This window comes from Thunnus albacares, chromosome 18 (assembly GCF_914725855.1).
Source record: "Thunnus albacares chromosome 18, fThuAlb1.1, whole genome shotgun sequence".
NCBI classification, from domain to species: Eukaryota; Metazoa; Chordata; class Actinopteri; order Scombriformes; family Scombridae; genus Thunnus; species Thunnus albacares.
The window spans coordinates 23,861,671-23,887,840 of record NC_058123.1 but is presented as its reverse complement, the minus strand read 5'-3'; the positions used below and the strand labels follow the sequence as shown (position 1 = coordinate 23,887,840).

Below are 26,170 nucleotides of genomic sequence, written 5' to 3'. Positions count from 1 at the left end.
ACATTTCACCATTCTGCTCAATTTAACATGCTAACGTATTCAGTGCAACGGAAAGATTTTGCCATTTCAGACATGCATGAGCAAACACATTAGAGCAGAGCAGACAGATTTATTCTGCATATTTAAATAAACATTACATCTGTAGATTAGCTAGTTACAAAAATACATTTTAATATTGAAAGGAAACAGAAGGGAGGCGTTCATCTGATGTTCATATGAAGTATTGTGCTTTTTAACATCACTGGTTATTTACTTTGAAATGTATCTCTCTTCTATGACCACCTGACAAACAGAAACATGGAAATTAAAATGTAATGTCAACCAATCCCACATAGCCAACCCCCACCCGGCAACTGAACATTATTGCTTTTATATTTTTGTCACATTTCAAAGAAGGCACAGCAGCATTTAATAAAGATTCACAGCATTGTCGTCATCAATGATTAAGTCAGTAATGAGTCATGTCTGTGCAGAGTAAATGAACAAAAAGAAAATCTGAATCAGCATATTGCTGTCTTACAGAGACAGAGGTCTAGAGGAGTAATGTAAAAAATATGACAGTGGTTATATTTACATGCACATTAATAATTTGATTATAATGCGATTAAGGCAATAATGCGAGTAAAGCAGAACCCATGTAAACACCATACTCAAATTATGTTAATGCGATTATGCTCATAGTCCAAGTAAGCATAATCACAGTAAAATATGTGGATTACTTTTTTGGGGCCAGTCAGAGCATGTATACAGTCAAATTACTGAAACTCTGATAAGGGTGCGCATAGGCAACTGGTGACGTAGTGCTCCATGTGGTTGTAGTGTTGACAAATGTGATGATGGAAAGCAAAACAGAGAAGAAACAACATTTCTGGAAGTTTGAGGAGTTGTACATGGTGACATGTATGGCGTGCATGCATATTGACTTAAAAGTAATAAACATAACAACAGGAAGTAAACAAAGCTACTAAACGTCACACCTCTCTTTATATAATCAAACTTTATGACACATGTAAACAGGATTATTAAAGGGAGTTGTCACCTTCGCAATCATGCAAACAGCATAATCGCACTAATGTCTTAATCGCAGTATTGGCCATAATCACACTACTGTGCACATGTAAACATACCCACTGTATCAAATGATCAGACAGAAATTAATGAATTTAAATAAAAGTTTTCAAAGTATAGCTTTGAAAAATATCAACAAGAAACTTGTGAAAAAGGACATCAGGAGATGAACTTTAAAAAAAAAAAAAAAATACACTAATGCAATAATCCTTTATAACTAATGTGGACCAGAGAGGTAACCCTACAACAAAGTTTTTGTATGCTGATATACATTAAAGGAGGACATATTTTCTTTTAATACTATTCAATTCAGGTCAATAATTTTTGTGTACATTATAATTTCACAACAATCATCATCTCTCATAATCAAAGGACCACCTTATTTGTCACCATTTGTGCCACATTATCTTACTACCTGTATGTACAATTATGCTTGTTAAAGGAATAGTTGCTAATGATATTCAAATATGCTAATTTGCCATTCTTTCCAAGAGATGAGAAGCTAAATATAATGTCTGTGCAGAGCACAATGCTGGAGTCTGGATGTGGTTAGCATAGCTTAGCATAAAGACTGGAAGCAGAGGGAAAACAGCTAGCTAGCTTGGTTCACCACTACACCCTACCACCACCTCTTCAGCTTACTAAGTTATCATGTTGTATTTCGTAAGTTTATTTCATACACAAACAGAAATAAAAACAATTGAAAATTGCGATTTTAGGAGTAGGTATGTGCTGTAACTATTTCTTCACAAAGTCAGTTTCACAAAAAATAAGCATCCATGCAGCCCAGTACTGCAGCATGCCACAGCAAGTTGTCAGATACAGTTGGTGAGCACATAGTTTAGTGGAGGTTTATGTACAGGCACAGTAGTATCAACCTGCCAACTTCATGACGAGACTTTGCTAAGCTGCGCACAGTCACTGCACCCAGCTGGTATTTGGCCAAGAAATTGTTCCAGCAATTGTTAAAGAGTTAGCTTTAGAGGTGCTGGTGGGCATATTTTTGCCACTTTGAAGAAAGCTGGGCTAGCTGTTTCCTCCTGCCTCCAATCTTTATGCTAAACTAAATTAATCCATTCCCCGCTTCAGCTTGTTACTTAACACAAAAGGTTGATATCAATCTTCTCATATCACTCTCTATTCCTTTAATATTGACTGTAACTTACAAGAAGCATGTAGTCATTACTACCCTAGATCCTCCTCCTGATTATGCTGTAGTGGTATTTCCTGCATAATAACCGGAAATACCACTGATTAATAAAACTACTTAAGTTGTCATTGCACAATAGTCACTAGAAAATGTCTATCAGCCAAGGGCGGCGGGTAATGTAGGCTAGAGACGGCTAAGCCTTCCCTAAATTCAGAGTCGGACTAGCCATCAGGAGCACCGGGAGAAATCCCCCGCTCGCTATGTGGGCCACATTGACCAGCCCATTATACAAAACCAAAAGAGCAAGTGTGCCGCTTGAGCAGCCCATTATACAAAAACAAGAGCGAGAGAGATGCGTCATCAGCCCAGCAGCAGCACCCCCACCCTCGGGCGTCGGCTCAGCACCACTGTAGTAGTATTTGCCTTCGCCATGCTCAGCCTTACCCGCCGCCTATGCTATCAGCTCGCTGTTGAGTAACCTGAGATATAAATGAGAAAACAAACACACCTGCAGTTAAACCTGTGACTGACTTTGATTACACATTAAAGATTGAAACTAACAGTGTGGACGGCCGGATTAATATTTTCTAAAGTCAAAGTAACACAGAAACTAATATCAAGTGATAGCATTGTGAGACATACTACAGAGGAACCTTTTCGCTGATCTGTTGCTCAAATAGAAGCAGGTGGTTTATATTAAACTATGTCAAACATGCTGAAACAGTCACTCAGGCATAGGACTGTATATGTAAGTATATAAATTATCCACATTTTGCAGAGTAAAACAGTATTTTGACAATCTTATGGTCTTCTTCTCAGTTACATCGAGGCAATTCTGGTGTTCTTAGTATTGCTTGCTTTGATAACTAGCACTGGTTCATCAAAAGTTCACATTTATGGCCTGAATCTTCTCAGTCAGTTACACTAATCCATGACAGCTTCAGGCACTTGCATATATGAGGCTGGAAAGTCCAATTATCCACTTAAACAAGAAGTTAAGGAGGATTTCAGGTTTAATGTAAGATTCAGGCCCAGAATGAATGAATGAATGCCCAGGACTTTCCCACAAACAAGTCAGGCCTCCTTTCTTCTTTCAATTTATTACATGCGAGATAAAATCCAACTGTGGACTCCCTCGTCTGAGACGTCTGATTAATGTCAACCCTGATCAGACATCTCTCTGCTGATCACTCGCCCCGTAGTCCAAGGAGGTCAGAAGTTTAAAGTGTCATGCTGGTACTGCAGCCGCGGGCTGTTCTCACTGTAGAATTGACTGAACCAGCGCCTGTGCTTCCGGATGGCTGAATCCTCCTTCACGAGAAGAGGCTTGGAGATGTACTTCTTATTGTTCCAGATCATCACATCCCGTTCAAACTAGACAAAATAAGAAAACAGGAGAAGGTCACTGGACACTGTGATTTCAAAAAGCTGTGAAGAAGACAAATGCTGAGTAAATATGAATATTTAAACAAACTTGACATGTTTTTTTTTTTTTTTAGTATTGCATATTTACATGCACTTAAAAGCATATTTGTTTGTACTCTCAGCACTTCCTCTATCCTCATTCAGTTCTTGTGAGCACATGATAATCAAGTAGGTAGCACAGTTGCAGAAGATTTGAAAAGGAACAGACTTACACTTGAGTAGGACTAAGAATTAAACGTCAGCTGCTGAGATTTGGCAATTCATCCAAACTCCACCTCTTGGAACTACCCTCTAAAAATGAGTTTCCTTTGGTGGCTTGTACTACATCAGGAAACAAAGTAATTTGACAAAAATAATTCTACATGATTCTTTTAAAAATGATTCTTTGAGGCAGAAACACAATCGCCATGTGTTCTGTGTTTAATCACATTGCTTCTCTTGTATATCAAGCTGATAAAACTGTCAGTTTTAGAGTTCTGGGTGTATTTTGGTGTCTGACTGCACAGCTATGAGCACAACCTTTGATTTACCATTCACAAAAATACTTTTCCCCATGTCTTGTGAGCCAATGTATTAGTTTTCACTTTACCACACAGCTAATTATCACATTTAATGAGGACTACTTACACCTTTTCTGTGATTGTGTGGTGTTACTTCTGGTGGCAATGAAGAGGCAAAATGAAATCAAAGGCAGAGTGGGAGGCAAATACACACAATAATCTCTTCACATTGAAGTTTAAAAGCAATTCTGAATTGAAACTGAAACTTACTACCAATATATAACTGTGACCTCAAAGTAGCAAGCACAATATTCATGGAGTTCAGCCACTTTTGATGTATACTCCCAAGATATGTTATGATATAGAACAACTTTTTAAGTTGAATATCAAATGTAAAGCCAAAACGCCACAGTTCCTTCATAGGTAGTCTGACTGTCTGTGGACTGCTGATAGAGGTACTCCTATTTGCTGATTTTTTGCCACCTACGGTGGCCGCGAAACTTGCAAAAGACACGAAAGGTCCTCTCTTGAGCCAGTATTTGGTTTTTCTGGTCTGCGTGGTACAACATGGTGGGCTTTGTGGAAGAGGACTAGCTCCCTATGTAGATATAAAGGGCTCATTCTAAGGTAACAAAAACACAGTGATTCTTACTGTTAGGTGATTATACACTGATTAAAACATACTTATGAATATAACATTCCATCATTAATGTAAATAACATTGCACTAACCAATGTTTTTTACCATTTTTATTTCTTTCCAGATATCACAGAACAACAGTGGGTTCAGTCCAGACTTTTGTCCTGTTGTTCTAGTGTATGTCACAGTGCTAGCAGAAGGTCAGTGTGGACTGTACCTGAATGCACTCTGCTTTAAGGATGAATTTGGGCACCAGAGGTGGGATATTGGACTGATAGAAGATAGTGTGAGAGACACACTGCAACAGAGGCTCCACTGGAGTCACACAGTGCATGATCACACCCCGGCCCAAAAAACTGTGGTCAAACAGCAGAAACACCACTCCTGGTCCTACCTGAAATGTAAACAAATAAAAAATAAAACAGTGACAATTTAAGTCCATGCTCATCCCACAATAATGCTGCTGACTGCTCCAGCACACATCTACATCCATCGGGCCATGTACTGTTTTAGTAAACACTTGACGGCAGCACTAGGAGAAATCCTTAGAGCTATGTCTTCAGAACAGCCAGAAGGAAGAGATGATGTTAACTTTTCATCTAAATTTAACAGCCGTCTAGAGAAACACAGTTCTGTGCTCTTGAGTTGAAGAAGCATAGAGCACAAGACAATATTAAACAACTACTAATTATATTATGTTCTATATTCTGTCAATATAATTTGCAATCAATCGCAGGGAATTATGTATAAAGTGCATTCCTCATTTGAACTTTACTGTACCTGTCTGGCCACAACATGAATGTCCAACAGAGACCAGTGGCATCCAAACACAGTTAGGGAATGTTTCACCAACATCTGAGAACAATGCTTGTTGGGTTCTGACTCTGGTTCCCATTGAACCTTGAATAAATACACACACACACACACACACACAGACAAAGAGGCATTAATTTGTGTTGGCATGCTGCCATTAAACACAGAGTACAGCCGAGGCTGCTGGGAATGTCATTAGTTTTGCAGGTATTTTGTCATAAACTGAAGTATTGGACAAATAGAATTTTTGACCTGATGGTGCAATGGGTGAAAAGTCAGGGGATTATAAAATGAATATGATTCCTCTTCTGAGGAACATGATTGTCTTCCAATATTGTCATCCAATATTTGTCAAGACTTTTCATTCTTAAACCGGCTGTCTGACATTACAATCACTAGTATGGCGCAAAGTAGGTTAAGAAAAATGGTCATTCAGGTGCATTTTAAAATCCTTTTCAAAAAAATAGCACAGATATACAACTCTGAAGCTTTGAGGATTGCAAAAGCACCATCATCATTACATCAAATCTCACCTTCCAGTCATGTCGCAAAAATTCCCAGGTTTTGCTGTTTGTGTAGCGCAGATCTACTCCGCTGACGATGCCTGGTGTGTGAAGGTGAGCCAGATGAGCGATATCTGCTGCATTTTCAGGGATCTCCTAAAGGGAAGACAGGTCACCTTTATGTGACTGTGAAAACATCTGCTCTTCCTGGTGGGGTTTGAAACTGAATTCATGTGTCATTATAGAAAGTTTTCCCTCCCTGCTCTCTAGCCAGCCACAATGAGGGAACAGGTACAATTTCTTTACACTAAACAACCACATTAATAATATATGAAGTTGTAGACACACCTAACAACGTCCTCAAACATACAAAAACATCATCATTCTGCAGACATAAAATCACAGTGCATACCTGTATGTGAGCATTGATGAAATGTTCAGTTCTCCCTCGATAGACCCACTCGCCCTTTGCGATCTCCTGCTGCTCTGGGATGGTCCACTGAGGATCTTCTCCATCACAGTGAAACCAAACCAGAATCTGAGAGTTGACCTCACAGCTGGGCCAGCAGCGCACATTGGCAAACTCCGGCACTGAAAGACAAATAAAATCTAAATCATTGTCTCTTTAGTGTGCATGCATACAAGGAAATAGGTAGCACTGTGTTATGGCAATTCACTGTTCACCCCTAACAGTAGACATAAAGCTGTCTACAACATTGTTCAACCACAGACTATCAACATATGAAGAACAAATGCTGGTTTATTGACTTTCACAACATAATGTTTAAACCCATAACACCATAGAAAACACCATAATCTAAAGTCATTACAGTATATTTACCATCCCAGAGGATGAAACCTGGACAACCCATCAGCTTGCCTCTGGTGCCACCCTCAGGTCAAATTGTCAACTTTGTACACAAACTAAGATTTGTGCACTATCTGCTGTAGGGAATCTTAATATTTTTGTTGAATCCTTGACCTCTCAACAAGCACTCATCTTATATATGTACATGTATGTACATATGGCATAAATTAATTGAGTCCATTCATACTTCTCAGAGAATTAACCTTTCAGAACTTTGACCTTGCATGGGCAGTGTCACCCTCAAGCCAAATTGTCAACATTAGACATTAGTACAGCTGGGGCTGATGGGAATGCTATTAGTTATAACTGTTGTGCTATTTTGTCATAAAACAAAGCATTGAACAACTAAAATTTTGAGCCGGTGGTGGCTCTAGATCAAAAGTGATTTCATAGAAATCCCTCCCAATAGTTGTTGAGATATTTAAACCACAAATGTGAAGCCAATGTCGAACCAGAGGAAAATTCAGGGGATCCAAAGTTATTAGAATTCATCTTCTGGAAATCATGAATGTCTGTACCACATTTCATGCCAATCCATCAAGTACATGTCAAAATATTTCACTGGAAAAGTGAAAAATATGATCTGCTAATGGCTCTAGAGGAAAGGTCAGAGGATTACCAAACCAATTAACATTCATCATGTGGAGACTATGAATGTGTGGACAATATTTCATGGAAATCTATCCAGTAGCTGTTGAGATATTTCAGTCTGGACCAAAGTAGTAGACCGACCAACGACCTGACAGCAATGTTGCCATCCCTAGAGCAGTGTCACTAGTATGGCGAAAATTCTTTACATTTAACTCATAAGGCTCTAAGAATAATAACAGCAAAATCAGGATTTTACGTTGTGGCAGTTTCATGAGACAAAGTTTAACTTTTAGTTTTATTTTACTAAAAACAGATGGAGGAAAAAGTAAAACATGATAAAACATGAATTAGCATTTAAGTTATAGTAAATAATTTTGTTGCTTACTTTTTAAATTACACACCTAACCAAGGAGACATAATAGTGTAGATACATTTTGAAAAATACAATGACCAATCATTGGACATCACCTTCAATTAATACCTTTTTCTGCATAAGGGATCCTCACACACTTGCCATCGTTACCCTGAAACCGCCATCCATGAAATGGGCACTCTATGCAGCTTCCCACAACCCGTCCTCCTACAGCCAGGTTGGCACCCAGATGAGGGCAGTAGGCATCCACCACATAGGCCTTCCCATCCTGGCCCCGAAACACTGCCACCTGCTCACCTAGGAGGATTAATTACAGTGGGGACAAATGTAAAAAATATTTTCTCGAATGAGCCACCGCTTCAGAACACAATGGTAACATCATGAAATGTAGGAAATAAATTAAACACAAACAAAAATCTCACTTTTTCTAATGTCTCTCTTGGTGGAAATTAAAAATTGTTTCATTAATCATTAAAGCCCATATGGGTAGAATTTATTTTAGCTTTTTCATCAAATTATTTTGATGGATCAAGTTTCTGTTTGTAGAAAAATTTGAAAGCCCCATCGTGCATTGCTATCAACTAGTGTCTTTCTTTTCACCACACACTATACTTTAAACAGTACACATCATGGCTTTAAACAGATGTAGGCAACAGTTTTAAATGTTTCTTTTGCCTTGTTCCTCCCTCATCCTCTGTCTCTTTTGCAATGGTTAAGCACTAGCAGTTTGAAGTCACTGCTTTATATAGATACACTTTAATTAGTCTTGATTGGTCTGATTAGGTTCAAGGGATAGACTACAGCTATGGTATGTCTTGGGAATCACTTTGCATGTTGCATGCTTAGACTGAATCTGTTTCCAGTCAGACACCACACCTGGGGATCTCTACCTACTGTATCTACTGTATTTGGCTTAACATTTGGCTGACCTACAGTGCTCAGATTGCACCCAGATTAGCAGAGGCTGGTTGACGGTGGTTAGGAGTAAGCCAGCTCTAGCAGTGTCTAGTCAGGGTAAATCTCAGTAAAATTCTGAGAAATCCAAAATAAGGTTCACCAAAATGAGGAGTGACACAGCAGCACACTGCTGCCCCTTGAGAGTTGTGGGGCAGAATTGAACTACAGCCCAATGTGAGAGAACTGCACGGGGGAAAAGACACACTGAGCAGAATTTAATATACTGTAAATGGATGACAGCAGAGAAATGTAAGGAGTGAGGCACTGCGGTACTTCAAAGCAAGATCCAGACCCTAAAGGAGGCCAAGTTTTGATTTGAGTCAAAAGAATTTGGGACAGAAAAATGGTGGGGCTGGAGGTAGAACTTTTGCTGAAAGGGAATACAGGTGGAGAAAGGTGAACAGACGGGTTTAAGATAAGAAAAATACAACTCTGTCTAATCTACTGTATATTACGCATCATGGACAGAAAGGCATTCATGTTGTTTGGAGAAAAACACAATCTGTACTTCATCATTTAATGTTATCCAACATGCACAGTACACCCTGTGGTTTTCTGGCACTCCCTCATCCTCTCTTTGGCAATTACTGATCTGCAGCACACTTTTAGTGTGTAGGAGATTTAAAGGAATAGTTTGACATTTTGGGAATTACACTTATTTGCTTTCTGTCAGAGAGTTAGATGAGAGTGATACAATTCTCATATCTATCCATTAAATAATGAAGCTACAACCAGTAGCTGGTTATCTATGATTAGCATAAAGACTAGAAACAGTGGGAAACAGCTAGCCTGCGTCTCTCCACCTACCAGCATCTTTAATTAACACGTAATATCTCATTTGTTTAATCTGTACAAAAATCAAAGTATAAAAATGACAATTTGCCACTTAAAGCGAGTTATGTACCGGACAATTTCTTGGCTGGGAGTAATAACTTGCTTTCTACTTCCATTAGTTGCCTGGCAACTGCTCAGAGCAACTGCTCTGCTCACTAGTTTTCAGGAGCTTTTAAACAAATCTCAATCTCCTCATCTGTGGATGGAGTTTGCTCAGTTGTCATGGAGATGGATCTGTTGACATGCAAGCTCAGTAGCTGTTTTTTATCATCCATATCAATTTTAGCTATGCTACTATCTGGCTCACATGTCAACAGATTCATCTCCATGACAACTTTGCAAACTCCATCCGCTGATGAAAACAGCTCAGGAAAAAGCTAGCAAGCAGAGCTTGAATTGTTTTTTCCACTTATCACAGTAAGCAGTTTTAAGTTGGAACACTGAATTAGCGCTGAAGCAATCAGTTGATTGATCAGCCAATTGTCATAAAATTTAAAAACTTGCTATTTGAAGACATAATTTTTCCCAAATTTAATGGATGGATTACGTGATTAATCAAAGAATAGACAGATTAATTGGTAATAATCTTTATCAGCAACTAGTTATTTGCAGCTGTACATTGAATCACTCTGCAAGAGCAGGTGTCTCTTTTTACAGGTGGGTATCTTTTTCAGGTAGAAAACCTTTCATGTTGTTTGTTGTTGTTTGTTTATTGATGGCAGGTGATATGACTGACACATGAAAGCACCTTGCCCTCTTTGAAACCTTTTTGAACTCAAACTCAAAGAAACTCTCTGAACAGATCAAACAGTCCCATCACATATCAAGACCAGTATGACACATTTAAAATGTGAAACACGTAACTGTTTTAAATCAGGTGACGCAATGGAAACATGCCAAAATAGATCACATATCAGCATGAAAACAATCTGATTTAAGATCTGCTATCAAGCAACACATACTGTATAAAAAAAATGACATATTAAAAGCTTTGATGCTGATGCAGGATAGATTGTCTGTCAGATCACCATAAACACTCAATCAAAGAGGTCTGCTGAGTGCTCCTGAATCAAAATCAATCATAAGAGACTGTAGCTTAGTAGTAGTTTTTAAATGATAAATATGTTTTAAATATTTTTAAATATGTTTAATATGTAATTTTGGTCAAACTTGGTTCTCATAGTAAGCTTTATTAACATCAGGCTGCTGACTAACCCAACATCCTGATCTTTCAGTTTTGGGAAAATCCGTTGTTCTATGATACAACTCGCAAATAACATAAATATCACTGTCAATGGTTAAGGAACAATAGCAAAAACAGACTATTCAGTATAGAAGACTCCTCTGTGTTGTGTTACTTAGCTGTATACTGCACACAGCAATATGCTTAAATTTGAAAATGCATTTTTATGTACAGCTAATTAACATGAAGATTTCATCTGGGCTCATGCAGCACGGTATGAGTTGAATACTCAGTATGAAATTAATCAAACAGAGACACTAATCTGCAACTATTTTGATTTTCAATTTACCATTTCATTCTTGATGCTTTACTGTTTCATATATATATATATTGACTGAATAATTTGGGGTTTTGGTCAGACAAAAGGAGCTATTTAAGGATCTAGAAAATAAACATCAGATTAATCAATAATCAAAAGAATTGTTAGTTGCAGCCCTACTGCCATTAAGTGATTAAGTGATTCAGTGATTAGTAACCACAACATTGTCTCCAATACACCTCTAAATCAAACAAGCAGTTAAAAGCTTGTTTGACCTGAAACAATGAGGCTTTGTTCAAAAAGAAATTGTTACTAAGCAACAAAATGTACAGACTCCTCTAACACATACCAAAAGCCATTGTGTCTGAAATGTATACTTTAAGTACCAAAAATCTCTGTAATATGAGCTTCTCTCTACTACAGTATCCCGGCAACTTGGCTTCACTACACCTACTGTACACACCTGAAACTGACAACCATCAGGGTTGTTAGATATTTTAGAGATGCCGAAGCTGTTGTACATGCTTTTATCTCCTTGCGCCTTGATTGTTTCAACAGCCTTCTCTCTTGTCTTAATCAAAAAACCTTGAAACGACTACAGACTGTACAGAACAGCTGCCAGAACTAAGAGGCATGATCACATCATCACACCTGTTTTAGTCTCTTTACATTGGCTCCCTGTTTGTTTTAAGGTTGATTCTAAGATATTCCCTTTAAGGCTCTTCATGACCTGTCTCCAGACTATATTTTAGACCTTTTAATCCCTAATGAACCTTTGCATAGTTTGAGATTCCTGGGCAGAGGTCTTCTGTCTTCTGTCCAGGCTGAAAACCAAAGGAGACAGAGCCTTTGCCATCAGAGCCCTGAGGCGCTGGAACGACCTGCCCAAGGAAATAAGGCTGTCTGAGTCTTTGCCTTCTGTCAAGTCTCTCCTTAAAAAACTTCCAGCAGAAAGCATTTCCTGATTTTACATGAGCTGCCTGCTTATTTTACTTGACTTCATTTGTTTTTAATTTCATATTTAATATTTCTAACTTTATGTTTTGCTCCCTTTGTGTTTTATAATGGGGATTTTTTTATGGCTTTTAGTTCATTTTAATCTCTCTGTGTTTGAAATATGTTTTGTTTTTATTGTAAAGAACTTTGTAACTGTGTTTTGAAAGGTGCTATATAAATAAAGTTTATTGTTATTATCTTTATTCATTACAATTTGAAATTTAACAAATCTTAATAAATCTCAAAAGAAAAAACAGTTGATTTATAATTTGTGGCAATAAATCTCTTGTGGCAGTCTGCTAACTGTTCCCAGAGTCCACTCTAAACATGGAGTATTTAGTTACTATGCTACACAGAGGTGGAACAAATTTCCTGAAGATAGGAGACGTGCTGCAACTGACTGCCTTTAAAGCAGGTCTAAAACTTTGATGCACGCCTTTGAGTACACCTGAAGTATTCGTGACTTGTATTACCATCTTTACAAATCTACAATTAATTTCTTGTTTTAAGACATAATATAAAACACTTTGAGTTGCCTTTACGTATGAAATGTGCTCTTCAAATAAACTGACCTTGCCTGTGATGAAATAAGTTACAGCACCAGCTAGTCTCATTAAAGACTAGTGTATCTGATTAACTGGAGAGGATACAGAACATTTTTAGATAAGATCCTACAGACTCTGGCACTCTTGTTCCAGTGTCTCCTGGTGGTCTTCAAACCTCACCTGTCTGCATCACACATTTAGATTCAGATGTTTTAAATATGACATCACTCTGCTACACTGCTACACTGATCACTGCAGCAGCTCAGGTAGATAGAGGTGCACTGTCAGCATCTTCACTTCCTGTATATTACCTGAGCCTCAGTCTACAAACTTTCAGATTTAAATTATGCTATTTGTTATGTCACAGAGGGATTTGGCCTTAATAAAAGACTTATTTCAATGTTGTTTTGTTATTATGGTCATGTTTGTCCAGCTTTAACAACTGAATGCGTCACACGCTATTATGGGAGCTGGTTGTTTAGTGTAATTAACCCATGTTTTTACCACTGAATTTGTATCATACCTACTACAGAGACATTTTTGACCTCGCCCGTCTTCAGCATGTGTGAGTCCAGCACTCGGTACCAGCCGTTTGGATACACCGGAGGTAGTTCTCCGGCTTTCCTCCTGCGGCGGACCTGGTTTGCAGCCTGCGCCTTGGAGCGACCGTCCTCGGCGATGTACCCCACATCGTCGGGTGCTTTGAGCAGCTCCAGGGGGCAGAAGAGCAGCCTGTACAGCCAGCCCGTGGCGAGGAGGGAAACCCCGGCGATGATGCAGACCGCAGCTCGCGCTGGAGCACCGAGCAGTCCAGTTTCCCTCCATGTTGGGTACCCGATGCTGACAGAGCCCTGCGTTTCTCCACCTTGCATGACAAGCACTGCACATATTCCCAACCCAATAACAGCAGCAGCCACCTTCCCGGTGAACATGTTCTGACTGTCTATCCTGTCCCTATAGGTACTTATCAGCGTACTGTGAGCATCAGACACTTAAGGCATGATGTGTCGCCTAGGTGGCACGCATTGACACGGGTGCTTAGAGACCAGATGCCCCACTTTGTTTAAGCCACACCCAGGTCCGGCCCTGCCAGTCTGGTGGCCCTAAGGTGAACGTTTATTTGGGACCCCCCCACCCCTCTTTTTTCTAACTATGTAAGAAGAAGACGTACCCACGCAAACACATGGAAAACATGCAAACTCTGCACAGAAAGGACTTGGGACAGCCGGGATTCGAACCCCAGACCATCTTGCTGTGAGGCAACAGTGTCGTGATGCCCAGTTCAGATTAATGTCACACATCTCTGAAATTAGTTTTACAGTACAACACTTTTTTTTGTCCACATACAGCGAATGCAACACACTTAATTCAGAAGAGGTATAACACAATATGTCATATTCATGTCACGTATTATATATCTATAAAACACTGACAAATAGGTCGTCACACAGGCACAAGCTCAGCTGAAAATCTTTCAGTACAAGCAAAAGCACTAAAATGATCTGGTCCTGTGGCCTTCCTCAGATTTAATGGATAAGGGTGCTCATCACTTTTTCCCTTTGTCAAACAAAATAATTAATCCAATCAATTTAATGATTGAATGTGTCTCATATAGTCTAGCAAATCTAACTGTGTATGCAACTTTTTTATAACCACACCAGCATTACAGAGGAAAAAAAATCTAATTTAATTTACCTTATAGAAGTAATGCTCACTCTCCTTACCCGGGATGGCCAGAGAGGCCGAACACAACAGTGAGAAAGCATCTAATTAATGAAAACACAACTTCAGTAGAGGCTGTTCTGTAGTCTTTAATCACATTACATTATCTTCATCAGCAGATGGATTGACTTTAAAGCCAACATTGATGAGGTGTACTTAAAATTCTCAGAAAAAATGAAAGTGTGAAAACCTACATTTCCATGACAACCATGTGCTGATGAAGATCATTTGATCAAAAGCTCCAGAGCAACTACTAAATGGATCTGAGGTGAGATTAGATCAATAAGATGTATCATTCTGTCTTTCATCGGTGAGGAAATGAATCACTTCTTCAATCAATATATATAATTGACACTATGATTAAGGGCACTATTTAACATCAACACCGAAATCTTCTAAATACTGCTTCTATGTTTAGAGTGAACAATTAGCAGAGTGCCACCAGGTGATTACTTCCATTAATCAAGTCTCTTACCTGGCATGCCCATGTTGAAAGCCTTTGCTCTGGGCTATAGCAGAGGCTGTACTTTCTTAAGAAAGTGTGATTCTATGGCGTAGACAAGAGACCAAGTTTTTGTTTTATCAGTCAAGAGAGTTTAATCAGGTACAGTATTCAGCCATGGTACAGTAACCTCTCAGGACCATTAAACTTGTTCAGACTACTATGAAAGTTATAGGGAGAAAAGAACTGCATTCTCTTCAGTTTCTATATGAAAGTGTGTGCTTAGAGAGGCATAGAAAATAATAAATGATCCATCAACAATAAAGTATATAATCTTATCTTATCTTATCTTATCTTATCTCAGTTCCTTGTATGCATAATATCTATTAGTTTATATTTTACATTAATTGAATTTATACTATTTTTTAGTTTAATGTGGTGTAAATGTGAAAATGTAGGCCACCAGTATAATCAACCTGACTTGTGCTCACTCATGTGCTGCATGTGCCCTCTTGTGGTCTTGTCTCAGTAATGCTCTGGAGAATGCAGAGATAATATGTCAGCTTTATTGTTACTGGAGCACAACAGTACATTTAGTGTACAAGGACAATTTTTAAGTTATACTTTGTTTTCTTACAGAATTCACACACACACATGAACACAATCAGTGGAAATGGACTACGTGCATTTCATGGAAGCGACTGCTTGCACAGTTTTTGTATGAATGCTGGTATGTTGTTCCTGTTGTTCATCATTAAGAACATGTGTATCAAAACAACGTAATGTAGGAATAATTATAAAAATATATTTGTGGATCTTGTGTTGAACCCATTTACCTACAGAAGTAGAGTTGTATTATTATTTGGGGATCCCCACGTGCCACCCTGCCAAAATCTCTTGCCACCCCATGTAAAATTCTCTAGATCCGCCACTGTGCACACACCTCCCAAATATCAACAATGCATCATAAGGAAGGAGCAAGCTGATTGATTGATTCAACTCCTGTTTGTGAAGAAAAGAAGAAAAATGCAAAATTTACACAAGGTGTGCATACAAGTAAACAAGACTAGGTCAAAACCTAGTATATGGCTGGACTGTGTATAGTCAGTGTGTGAAATTGTGGCCTTTTTTTTTTTTTACAATGATAGTCAGTGGTACTGTCTATAATTTGAATTACTGGATATTAAATGTTCATCTGCAATTTTCTGTAGTGGTCCCAGTAATATTTGTTGTTGTTAAAGTGTACTGAAGTAGCATATCACATGACATGGTTAAGCTGTGTTTCAGTCCAAAAAAAAAAAAAAAAGGTAAACGTAGATGCAAGAACAATACTTTCCACTCATATCTTGGGATGTTTGATTTGAAAGAGAACTTATTTTAATTCTAATTATAACTATTCTAATGATCTGTTAACTCCCCCGCTCTTTCATCTGTTTCACTCTGTGTGTCTCTCTCTTTTTTACTCTGTATTGAGTGATTGTTATTTGGGGTGATTTAACTGTGCGCTCTCCCTAATGACACTATGCACCTTTTTTCTGCCTCTTCCCTGAGCAATGATTATGGAGGTTGCAGTGGAAATTGTAAATAAAATTTTTGACAGCATTTTCGGTGCAAATTCAGGAGGCTTGTCTCTGCCCATTTACCACAAGCGCACCTGCAGAGCAGCCAAAATTACCAGTTCAATAGCTAATAAAGGTTGATAGGTTCTGAAGAGTAGAGATTGGCAGCATTCACCTTTGTGCAACATTAAATAGACTAGTGTGTATATTCATTAGCATTTATTTCAAAGATAACAAGAGTAAAAACACACAATATGTAATCTAACTAAATATGCTTAACTAAGGAACACATTGTAAGTCGTGACTGGTGGTACTATATACAAGTGTATGTGTGTGTGCATGTGTGTGAACAAAGAAAACAGACAAAACAAAATGGAAGACTCAGATCCAAGATGGCTTAGACCATGTGTGTGTGTGTGTGTGTGTGTGTGTGTGTGGCTATGTTTAAGGCCAATTCGTGTGGGACACGGTGCCAGGTTAGAAAAGAGGATAGTTAGTTTAAGACATGGTAGTTACCGGATGTAACTCCAGTTCAATACATGTGTGACGCAAAACTAACATCTGCTTAGCTGTGCTTAGCTGTGTACTGTTACGCTATGCTATGCCCAGTTAAAGTTATCAGTCCATGAAGGGAGAGAGGCTCTTTGGCGTGCTGCTTTGTTAGCAAACGATTTCATTGGCTATGGGTGAGCCAGGCTGGGAAGAGCTGTAATTCGAGTGATGCAGTCTTTGCTATGCTGTCAGTGGTCCAATTGTGCAGGTTGGAGGAAACCGGTCACTCCTTTGTTCTCCTTACAGAGTTAGCAGCTCAGCGCTAACTTGCTTTATTGCTCCTGTGGTTTGTAGAGTTAGCTGGCAGCCTTTGTGTCATTGCTGCTGGCGCTAAATACACTTGTTTACTCTTGGTTAATGGTGCGTACTGAGCTAACCAGAAATCTTAGGCAGTCTCTCACATCACTGCCATGAAGAAAGGAATTTGGTGCGTCTGCTACAGGCAGACCACACAGAGGTCAGAGAACCATCATGTAAGAGCATGGGCAGAGAAAAGAGAGCGACCAAGAGGGAGCTCGGTTTTGTTGGCCCGGTCGGGGGTCCACAGGGATATCAGGTTACAGTTACAGGAAGAAGTGATTGGAGGAGAGGTGCGACTGCTTACGCTCCACAAAGGTTCAGTTTAAGTCACACAATGAACGTATTCCCTTCATATACCTGACACTGCATCATCAGTACACTGTTTCTACAATTCCCTTACTACACAGTCTGTGCTCTAACTACTGCAAGTTACCCATCACTAACCTCTGAAGCATCCTCAGTGGTTTCTGGAACCAAGTATGATTGATGCATTAAAACAATTTGCATTCAGATAATGCAGTAAAAATGTATAGCAAGATCTTGATCACACCTGGTTTTGGCAGCATGAAGATAAAGGGAAGCCTGAGTAGGAACCAGGAGGATGTAATCTGATGTAATCTCCATTATGGTTTTCTTAAACAAAATATGGGGAATTATATCCTGACAACCCAGCTTCCCAAAACATGGCATCTTCAGAATTTCCTTTTAGAGGAGTGAGTTTTCACTTCAAGTATCTTGGCATAGTGGTCTCTCAAACTGTCAAACTCTTCCTTGAATTTAATCTAACTTCTTTGAGACATACTTTACCAGTCAAAAGTTTGGACAGTACCAGTCAAAAGTCGTTTGACTGGTACTGTAAGTGTAGGACAGATATGGACTAATGGTGCAAACTCCCTCTTTCTATGGCAGGCCATAAACAGTTAATGTGGTTCATGGAAGCCACCATACTTGAGAAGGGTGGCTTCATGTAATGTGTCACCTGGATGAAACCATGATTCTTGTTTATTATTAAGGCTTGGCATACAAATGGTTTGATGAACAGGGATCTCACACTCATAAAGTCAATATTGATAATAGTGGATAGCACAACAGGTAATAAGGTTCAGAGGAATATCATTTCCTAATAGAATGGGAGGTATAATGACTAAGAGGGTGCATGAGTATATCTGGAACCAGTTTGGATTTCTATGGGAGGAATGTGCCATATGAGAATTGAAAAATTCAGAAAAAATTCAAGGGTATAACAATACAATCACTTTAAATAAAATGTACTATTCATGGATGATTCTATTAAACATTTCCAAACTCTGCACCAGTATACCCCATATTTTAGCACTGATCAATGAATTTGAATCTAATCTGGAGAAATTCACATACTTGGGCCTCAAACTTACTAGAAAGTATTTTTCTTTATGAGGAGCAAACTTACTCCTTTGATTGCAAATTAAGCACCAATATTCAGTTTTGGACATCATTACCCATATCCCCTTTAGGTAGGGTTAATGCCATCAGAATGATCTTTCTCTCACAAATACTATACCTCTTTCAAAATGTACCAATATTCCTCCTGAAACATTTCTTTAAGAAACTGGGCCATTATGCTACCTTTTATTTGGGACTACAAAACTCGCAGAATAAGTAAATGGCATCTGTAAAGGCAAGACAAATGGTGATCCGGCCTTGCCTGATTTCCTCTTTTATTACTGGATGGCCAATTTAAGAACTTCTGAATTTGAGAACTTGTGGCTCTAAGTTGTGGCTCTGGAGGAGCTTTGTCAAGCCTGAGAAAATAACCCTAAGAAAATGCTAGAATGTAGGTTCCAATGTTTTTATTAAAACATGTTTAGAAGATTGTGCAGCCTTATAGCAGATGTCTGCTTTCTAATGTGTCTTTGTATCTTATTTAATACTTTGTCTATGTCTATTTTTATTATCACAACCACAGAAACTCTGTTTTTCATTCGATTTTAGGTTACACACTTTTATTTGTCTCTTTTAAGTCTCTTTTTTAAAAACTCAAAATGCATCACTCTGCATCTGTGACACCATAAGATGGGAGGCTGGGAAGGGTGCTGGTCCAAAGTCGTACAAAACGTAGCCTCATTTCTTTTTCAATGGAGCTCTCATTCATCTTAGCATTGATATTCAGGAACTGGTGTCCAGTGCTGGTAAATTCAGGCCAGGTCACAGGCACCTTCATGTTTCCTTTGTTGGGATCTCTGCGAAAATAAGAAAGCATCCATTAGAGAATAGTTTGGTATTTCCAGGACTCAAAGCAGAAAATTGATCTCATCTTAATCACTTCTGTCCATGTGTTGTGATAAAATTATCTTCAAGCTGTTAAAATTTTTCAATGATGACATGCATGCATAGTGTGTTTTACCCAGTTCTAGCAAAGTTAGTCCAATAGGCAATCATGTAGCCAGACAGGTCTCTGTGTCTGTCCCCATAAGCCTTGGGTGTGGTGAAGGGTTTGCCGAACACATACTGCAGGTCATCAGCATGGTCGGCTCCCACCCAGTCATGGTAAGGTTTGCCTGGTCCAGCCATTAAACTAGGCTCAGACAGCTGGTAGGAGTAGGTACGGCCAGACCTGTTAAAGACCATCACCGTGTGTTTAGACTGTATCTGTCCCATATTACTATTGCCATAAACTGGTGATGCCAGTCTCAAACTTTGCCCTTAACTTCCAAAGTCAAAAAAGAAAACCAAACCTAATTTCTTTCAAACATTTTCGAAATTATGATCTCAAGGGTAAATTTCATGAGAGTGCAAGATCAGGTGCAGCATTAGATAATTTAGAGCTGTCAAAGGTCGAAGAGTACTTCTGTATAACAGAAGCTCAAAGAATATGTTGAGTGAAGCACCCACGTCTATTGTCCATAGACTAAAGGCCGCATCTCAGCACTGAGAGAGAAATGCATCTTGGTTTATAGCTCTTCAAAAAGCTTATTTGTGTTTCATTAAAATTGTTCATTAAAACTCTTTTATTGTATTTATGTATTTATGTCTTTTGTTGTTATGTATAACCTCTTGAGGAAAAAAAATACCACAAAAACTGACTCACATGGCGTTAGCAGCATGAAGGTAAATGGCAGTCTGTATAGGAACCAGGAATATGTAGTCAGTCCCAATGTCCACAGCAGTTCTCTTAATGGTGTCCTGGCTGGGTGTTGATCCCCAATTGGATGAGTATTCAGCAAAGGCAATGTCCAAACCAGCTTGGCCCTTCTCTTTGGTATAAGCAGCAAGAAGCCGCTTTACATCTTCTCTGCAGTGAAAATAAGGTAGAGAGCTCTGTTAGTGAAATTACTATGCAAAAAAGCTATAAGAGCCCACAAAATAAAATGCCTCCCTTACATGGGGGTCTCTTGATTCTTGTCACCAAGAGAGGGAATGTCCTGTGATGTGAAGAGGTGCCCATCCATGTCATTAGCCCCTGCAAGGTAGTCAATTTCAGCAGCGTTGTGGAACAAGTTGCCAGGTTGATCAGGGAGGAAGTCTCCATCAACAACAGGAGACAGAAGAAGGTTTTCCACAGCCGGATCTGAGAATGATTGATACAGAATTAATAAACTGTCATCTTATTGCATGCACATTGTAATATGTTGGTAGCTTGTGTGTAAAGCAATTATACTGAAAGAAATTACGTGTACTTTATGATGAATTGTAGGACTATGACCAAGAGGCATCTTAAAACTAACTAAGGGAATCATTTTGTCAACAATGGTATGATCATCTTTTGCACGCTCTTTTGTGAACATTGCCTGATAAATATTGCAAATAAAGTAGATTGGCCAAATATCCCATCCATACTGCTCCATTGAAGGAAAATTATGCTCACGGTCTGGGGAGCCTTGTGTTATGGGGGGAGAAGCCATGGCGAGAGTCCCAGCATCAGTTGATTTCAGACAAGCCACCATTCTGTCATCAGTGGGGCAGCCGACCTTCTCAGCAACCTGAGTACATGGTAGGTAATCAAGCCATGTTTAAGATGCCTTCTCGCTGCATTTAGCTAGACTTTTATGATGTTATTTAAAAAAAAACATGCATTTTTGCTTCTTTAAAGTATAAAACTGGTGATTTTCTATATTTTTCTTGTTGTCAACAAATCTCATGTGCAGAGCCAAACCAACAATGAACTCATCCTTACAAGTATTATGCATGTATCCAAAGCCTGACATATGTAATTCCTCTATGCTGTAGACCTCTATTGTTGTACATGAAAAAACCTCTTTGTACTACATTTCTCAAAGAATTTCAGTATAAAGTCAAGAGGTTTTGTTATTTAACACAACAAACTAGTGAAGCTCTGTAAACAGAACCATGTTTCGCACATGCTCAGTGGTGTCTTTGGCCACTTGGGTTGGCAGAAACAAGCTATGAACAGAATATTTTTGTATTATTACCGTACAAAGTTGTTATGGTGAACTTGCCTGCCAATTTACACATCCAGTAGATACAAAGCAACATTTTAAGTTTTGTTTCTGGCTACCTGTCAAATGTAAGTTCAGTATTAGCTCTGCATTAAGCTCTGTTTTGGTCTCTGGCTCTTTAGCTAATACATGCTCCACTACGTTCACCACAAACTTTGTCTATTTTGTGCTGGGCAGGTAACATACATCAGGTTTTTAGAGTTTGCTACATCTGCAAATTACACTGACAATAGTGGTGAGACTGAACCAAAACAATGATCTGAAATGAGCTAAAACACTCCGAAGAGCTGAGGGAAACTGCAGAGTTGGGTGGTAATTCCCTGTGGATTCGTTCTTTATGTGATGTACCAGCATAAATCTTTAATCTGAATTAATATGAAAGAATCCATTTTACATATGAGTAGTCAAGTAATGCATTGTCAGTATAAAAAATATTGATTATAGCTGCTTTAAACTGTTGAGCTGAGGGGACACTTCTAAGATCCATAAATGCAAAGAGAAGGAAAATAAAACTGATCATAGCCAAACTCTTAATTGTGCTAAAAACTGCTCCTGGCCTCCACTGACAACAGTGAATGACGGTAGTAAAGGCTGCTACAGATAAGTATTGAGTATTGTATATGGAAATCAGGTTTAAAACCAGAGTTGTGTTCTTAATGTTAACTTATCATTTCGCTTTAAAGCCACTTCAACCACTGCTTTATGCCAAAAATACAAGCATGGTGTGCCTAAATCCTGTGATAGACGATTATCAATTCACTGATAATGATTTCACAGATATCTTGGTGCAGGCCAAATCCTAAAGCACTGACAGTGCCTATAAGAGATATTCAAACCCCATGGAATTTTTCATATTTTATTGCTTTACAACATTGAATTAAAGTAGATGTAATGTAGCTTTTTTGACACTGATCAACAGAAAAAGACCCTGAACATGAAAACTTTCCAGGGAAGAATAATAATTTTATGGGCATTTATTTGGTATAAATTGCATTGCTAGCAAGTTAACCAACTTGCTTAGCTGCAAATTTGATGGTTAAGACATTCACTGCATGTCAATGTCTATGTGGCATATACTGTATAATGTATATGTAACTCATATATACAAGATAGTGATAATTCAGTATATCAGCAGATGTTTTGATTATCAAAAGTCTAAATCCAATACCCATCTACAGTATATTTGTACCTATTCATATCTCTATAATCACTTGGGGACTTATGTGGGTACTTTTTCTTGACACCAGCGCACATCTCTATGGTATCTGACAGTGACACAGATGCAGTACATACCTCCTGTGCAACCTTGCGTGGGTTCCTGTTGAGAGCCCAGGGGCAGAAGGCAACACCACTCTGAGAGATGGCTCTCTTGAACAGCCCTTTGTTGTGGGGAGAGAGAGTCTGTGTAGTATAAGAAATGTGACTTATATTTATGTTTATTTTACAATTTGCTTTGCTTAAGTAATGGAAATATGAACATGAAATGTCCGTTTTCTGGTCTTAAACTAATCAGTAATTAATCAGTAAAAGGCATATTTGTTGTTGTGTAGGCAAGAATTATAAGGAATACTTTAAAAGGGGGTGTAATGGTATGTAAAAAACAAATGTTACTTTATTAACCATTAATAAAGCCATTATGACAACTGATTAACCCTTATGTCTACTCAGAAAGTTGTACCATGTTTGGTCTGATTTCACGTCAACTTAGTGTATTTTACTTTGAAAATAAATTTCTGCTGAGAGCTTCTCACCTGGAAGCTGACACTAGCTCCACCTGCAGACTCTCCAAAGATGGTGATGTTGTTGGGGTCTCCTCCAAATGAACGAATGTTCCTGTGCACCCAGGCGATGGCAGCGTGCTGGTCCCACAGACCATAGTTTCCTGTCGTAGGAGCAAATACTGAGTTAAAAGTGCATTTTTCCCAGTAAACGAATGTAGTGTAACACACTGTAGACACATAGGAAAAAGGAGCAAATGCACAGGATTTCACCAGTTCCAGACAATTTCCTTTTAATGCACTCACCAGGTAACCTAGAGTCCCCTGTGCTGAGGAAGCCCAGGGTTCCAACACGATAGCCCACTGACACCACAATAACATTGCCCTTGTCTGCAATTTCCTGACCACTGTACAGATAGTTGTTGAGAAAATTTGGGCCCATAGAACCTCCGACCATGAAGCCTCCTCCATAAAACCAAATCATCACTGGGAGATTTGATGACACTTGGGAGGAAAAAGAGAAGCAATTTTATTTTACGAGCAACCACATCTACTGTATCAATTAATTCTAACATTAACATGTAGTAATACAAAAAATGCTACCGTGTCGGCCATGAGGAACCCAGATGTTGAGGTAGAGGCAGTCTTCACTACCAAAAGTTGAAGTCTGGAGCATGCTGATCTGGAGACATCTCTTGGCGAACTTTGTTGCCTTCAGTATGCCTGGGGATTTTGATTCATAAAATGAAAATGCTTAATGTTTCAGAGCAGCTATTTATGCTATGCAAATAATACATTCAAATTTTCAGCTTTGCTTTGTCAGTTTGAATGTACCGTCCCAGCCAGGATGAGGTTTGGGTTTCTCAAATGTTCCAGGCTTGGCAGCAAAGGGAATTCCTTTGAAAACATCCACTGAGCGGAAAAGACCAAGGGGGATATTTTGTCCCCGAACGTCGCCACCTTCTGTGTGCACCACACCCAGCTAGGTAAACAGTCAAAAGAGAGCTTTCGCCTTCAATGACAGTATATCCCAATGATAGCTATTCTAAAATGTAAATGACACAGCACTAACACATCATGACATCTTTAAAAGATATTAACATAACAGAGCAGAATGTGCATGTTGTATATTGAAGAATTAAAATTTGAACCTAGAGAGTTGGTTGAGAATAAACTATTAAATTGCGGATGGTCACTGTTGACAAAATGTGCTTTTGAGAAATTACATGTAATAGTACATTGTTACAGAATTTTCCTCTTGCTGCGAAAGTTAAACTGTATGTACGTGTGTTTGAGCAGCTGTTAAATTTCCATCTGATCATTCGCAAACACAGACAGTTAAGAAAGACACTTTTTACCACCAAATTAGTCAAACATTTTCAAGCCACAACGAGCAGATTTATCACTCTGTGCAGATCTTGTATGCTTTTAATTCACATATTCACGTATTAAACATGAGATTAAATTCTGCAGACTTACAGAGGCTGCTGAGGCCGTTCCCAGAGACAGAACAACAGCAAACAAAATCTTCAACTTCTCCATGGCTGTCCACAAACCAGCGAATGGCTCTCCGGGTGCTTATATACACAAGACCCCTTGCAAGAGAATAAATGGTAAACGTAGCTGTTTACTCATGTTATACAACCTTTACACCAATACTGTCACCCTGTGGTCCAACTGACCATGATGTGACCTCTGAACTTTATGGGAAACAGCCTGGTGTAAACCTTGCCAAGCCACAAATGTATTCAAAATGGAGTGGACAATATACTGTATAACTTCATCCCCAATTACTGACAGACGACAGAATTTTGAGTCTACATACTTTAACATTTTGAAGCCAAAACTAATTCTTCTGATTGTCCTATCAATGTTCTGTGATGGGAACTAAAATCCTTTATGAAAAAAGTTATCTTTTTTCAATAAAACTTTAAGCTCAAACACCCAAATATAAGATGTCCCAATAAAGCACATTTTCAAAGAAGTTGAACATTTTACAAGACTATTGTTGTTTTCTTCTTTGATATTAGGAGTAAAAATGTTTACTTGTTGAGTCCTTATTTCTTATGTCACTAAAATAATATTGTCACAAATTGCAATACTGAAAAATACTGAAGATACATTAACACATGGAGGAGCAAAAGCCCAGCAGTCCTTTTAAAGCTGTAAATGAAGCAAAGCTGCTGTCGACTCACAGAAACAGGTGGACTGATTCACAGATTAGCCAACAACACAGATAAGATAAAACTCTGTAATAACCCCACACCTCTAAAGTGCTACTGTTGAGAAAGGTATTTGAAATGTAGTATTTTGTTCTATTTAATGCAGAGCTATTCAGGAGTCAAACATGTAAATTGATTTACTAATTTTATTTAGGCTGTGCTATAGGAGAAAAACAAAAACATGATGGAGACATACCTAATTTGAACTCTTTGTCATTTTGATCTATGATGTATTTGATGATGCATGTGTATTACTGTGTTTTTCTGTTGTTTTCAATTAAAAGCTGCATTTTTAGTAAACCTCTCACACAGACCTTTTTGAATAATATGCACAACCAACTTCAAGCACAAAACACACAATAGATTGCAAACCTCTGTCTGTGGTATTCATAGATGTATTGTTATCTAGACAGAAAAATTATGTGTGTTTTATTGAATAAAACTGCACGTGGATG

At 38.5% G+C, this 26,170-nt stretch overlaps 2 protein-coding genes and 1 long non-coding RNA gene across 3 annotated transcripts; 1 reads left to right on the top strand and 2 right to left on the bottom strand.

Annotated features, from left to right (window-relative positions):
* Nucleotides 1-106: 106 nt before the first annotated feature.
* zgc:92275 (cholesterol 7-desaturase nvd) lies at nt 107-13,807 on the bottom strand. Its single transcript, XM_044334694.1, has 7 exons — nt 13,288-13,807; nt 8,039-8,227; nt 6,511-6,689; nt 6,129-6,254; nt 5,563-5,682; nt 5,000-5,176; nt 107-3,592 (listed from the first exon to the last, which is right to left on the bottom strand). Exons 1-7 carry the CDS (start codon nt 13,694-13,696, stop codon nt 3,431-3,433), a joined length of 1,362 nt encoding a protein of 453 aa, XP_044190629.1. The 5' UTR covers nt 13,697-13,807; the 3' UTR covers nt 107-3,430.
* Nucleotides 13,808-15,362: 1,555 nt separating this feature from the next.
* On the top strand, nt 15,363-19,287 carry LOC122968567. The gene is made up of 3 exons (XR_006398843.1): nt 15,363-15,640; nt 17,347-17,353; nt 18,179-19,287. It is a non-coding gene; the product is annotated as an uncharacterized LOC122968567 (long non-coding RNA).
* A 17-nt stretch (nt 19,288-19,304) lies between these two features.
* On the bottom strand, nt 19,305-25,071 carry LOC122968566 (bile salt-activated lipase-like). Its single transcript, XM_044333914.1, has 11 exons — nt 24,973-25,071; nt 24,328-24,475; nt 24,097-24,216; nt 23,800-23,997; nt 23,527-23,657; nt 23,069-23,176; nt 21,184-21,298; nt 20,700-20,886; nt 20,407-20,610; nt 19,723-19,932; nt 19,305-19,558 (listed from the first exon to the last, which is right to left on the bottom strand). Exons 1-11 carry the CDS (start codon nt 25,033-25,035, stop codon nt 19,366-19,368), a joined length of 1,677 nt encoding a protein of 558 aa, XP_044189849.1. The 5' UTR covers nt 25,036-25,071; the 3' UTR covers nt 19,305-19,365.
* Nucleotides 25,072-26,170: the final 1,099 nt, after the last annotated feature.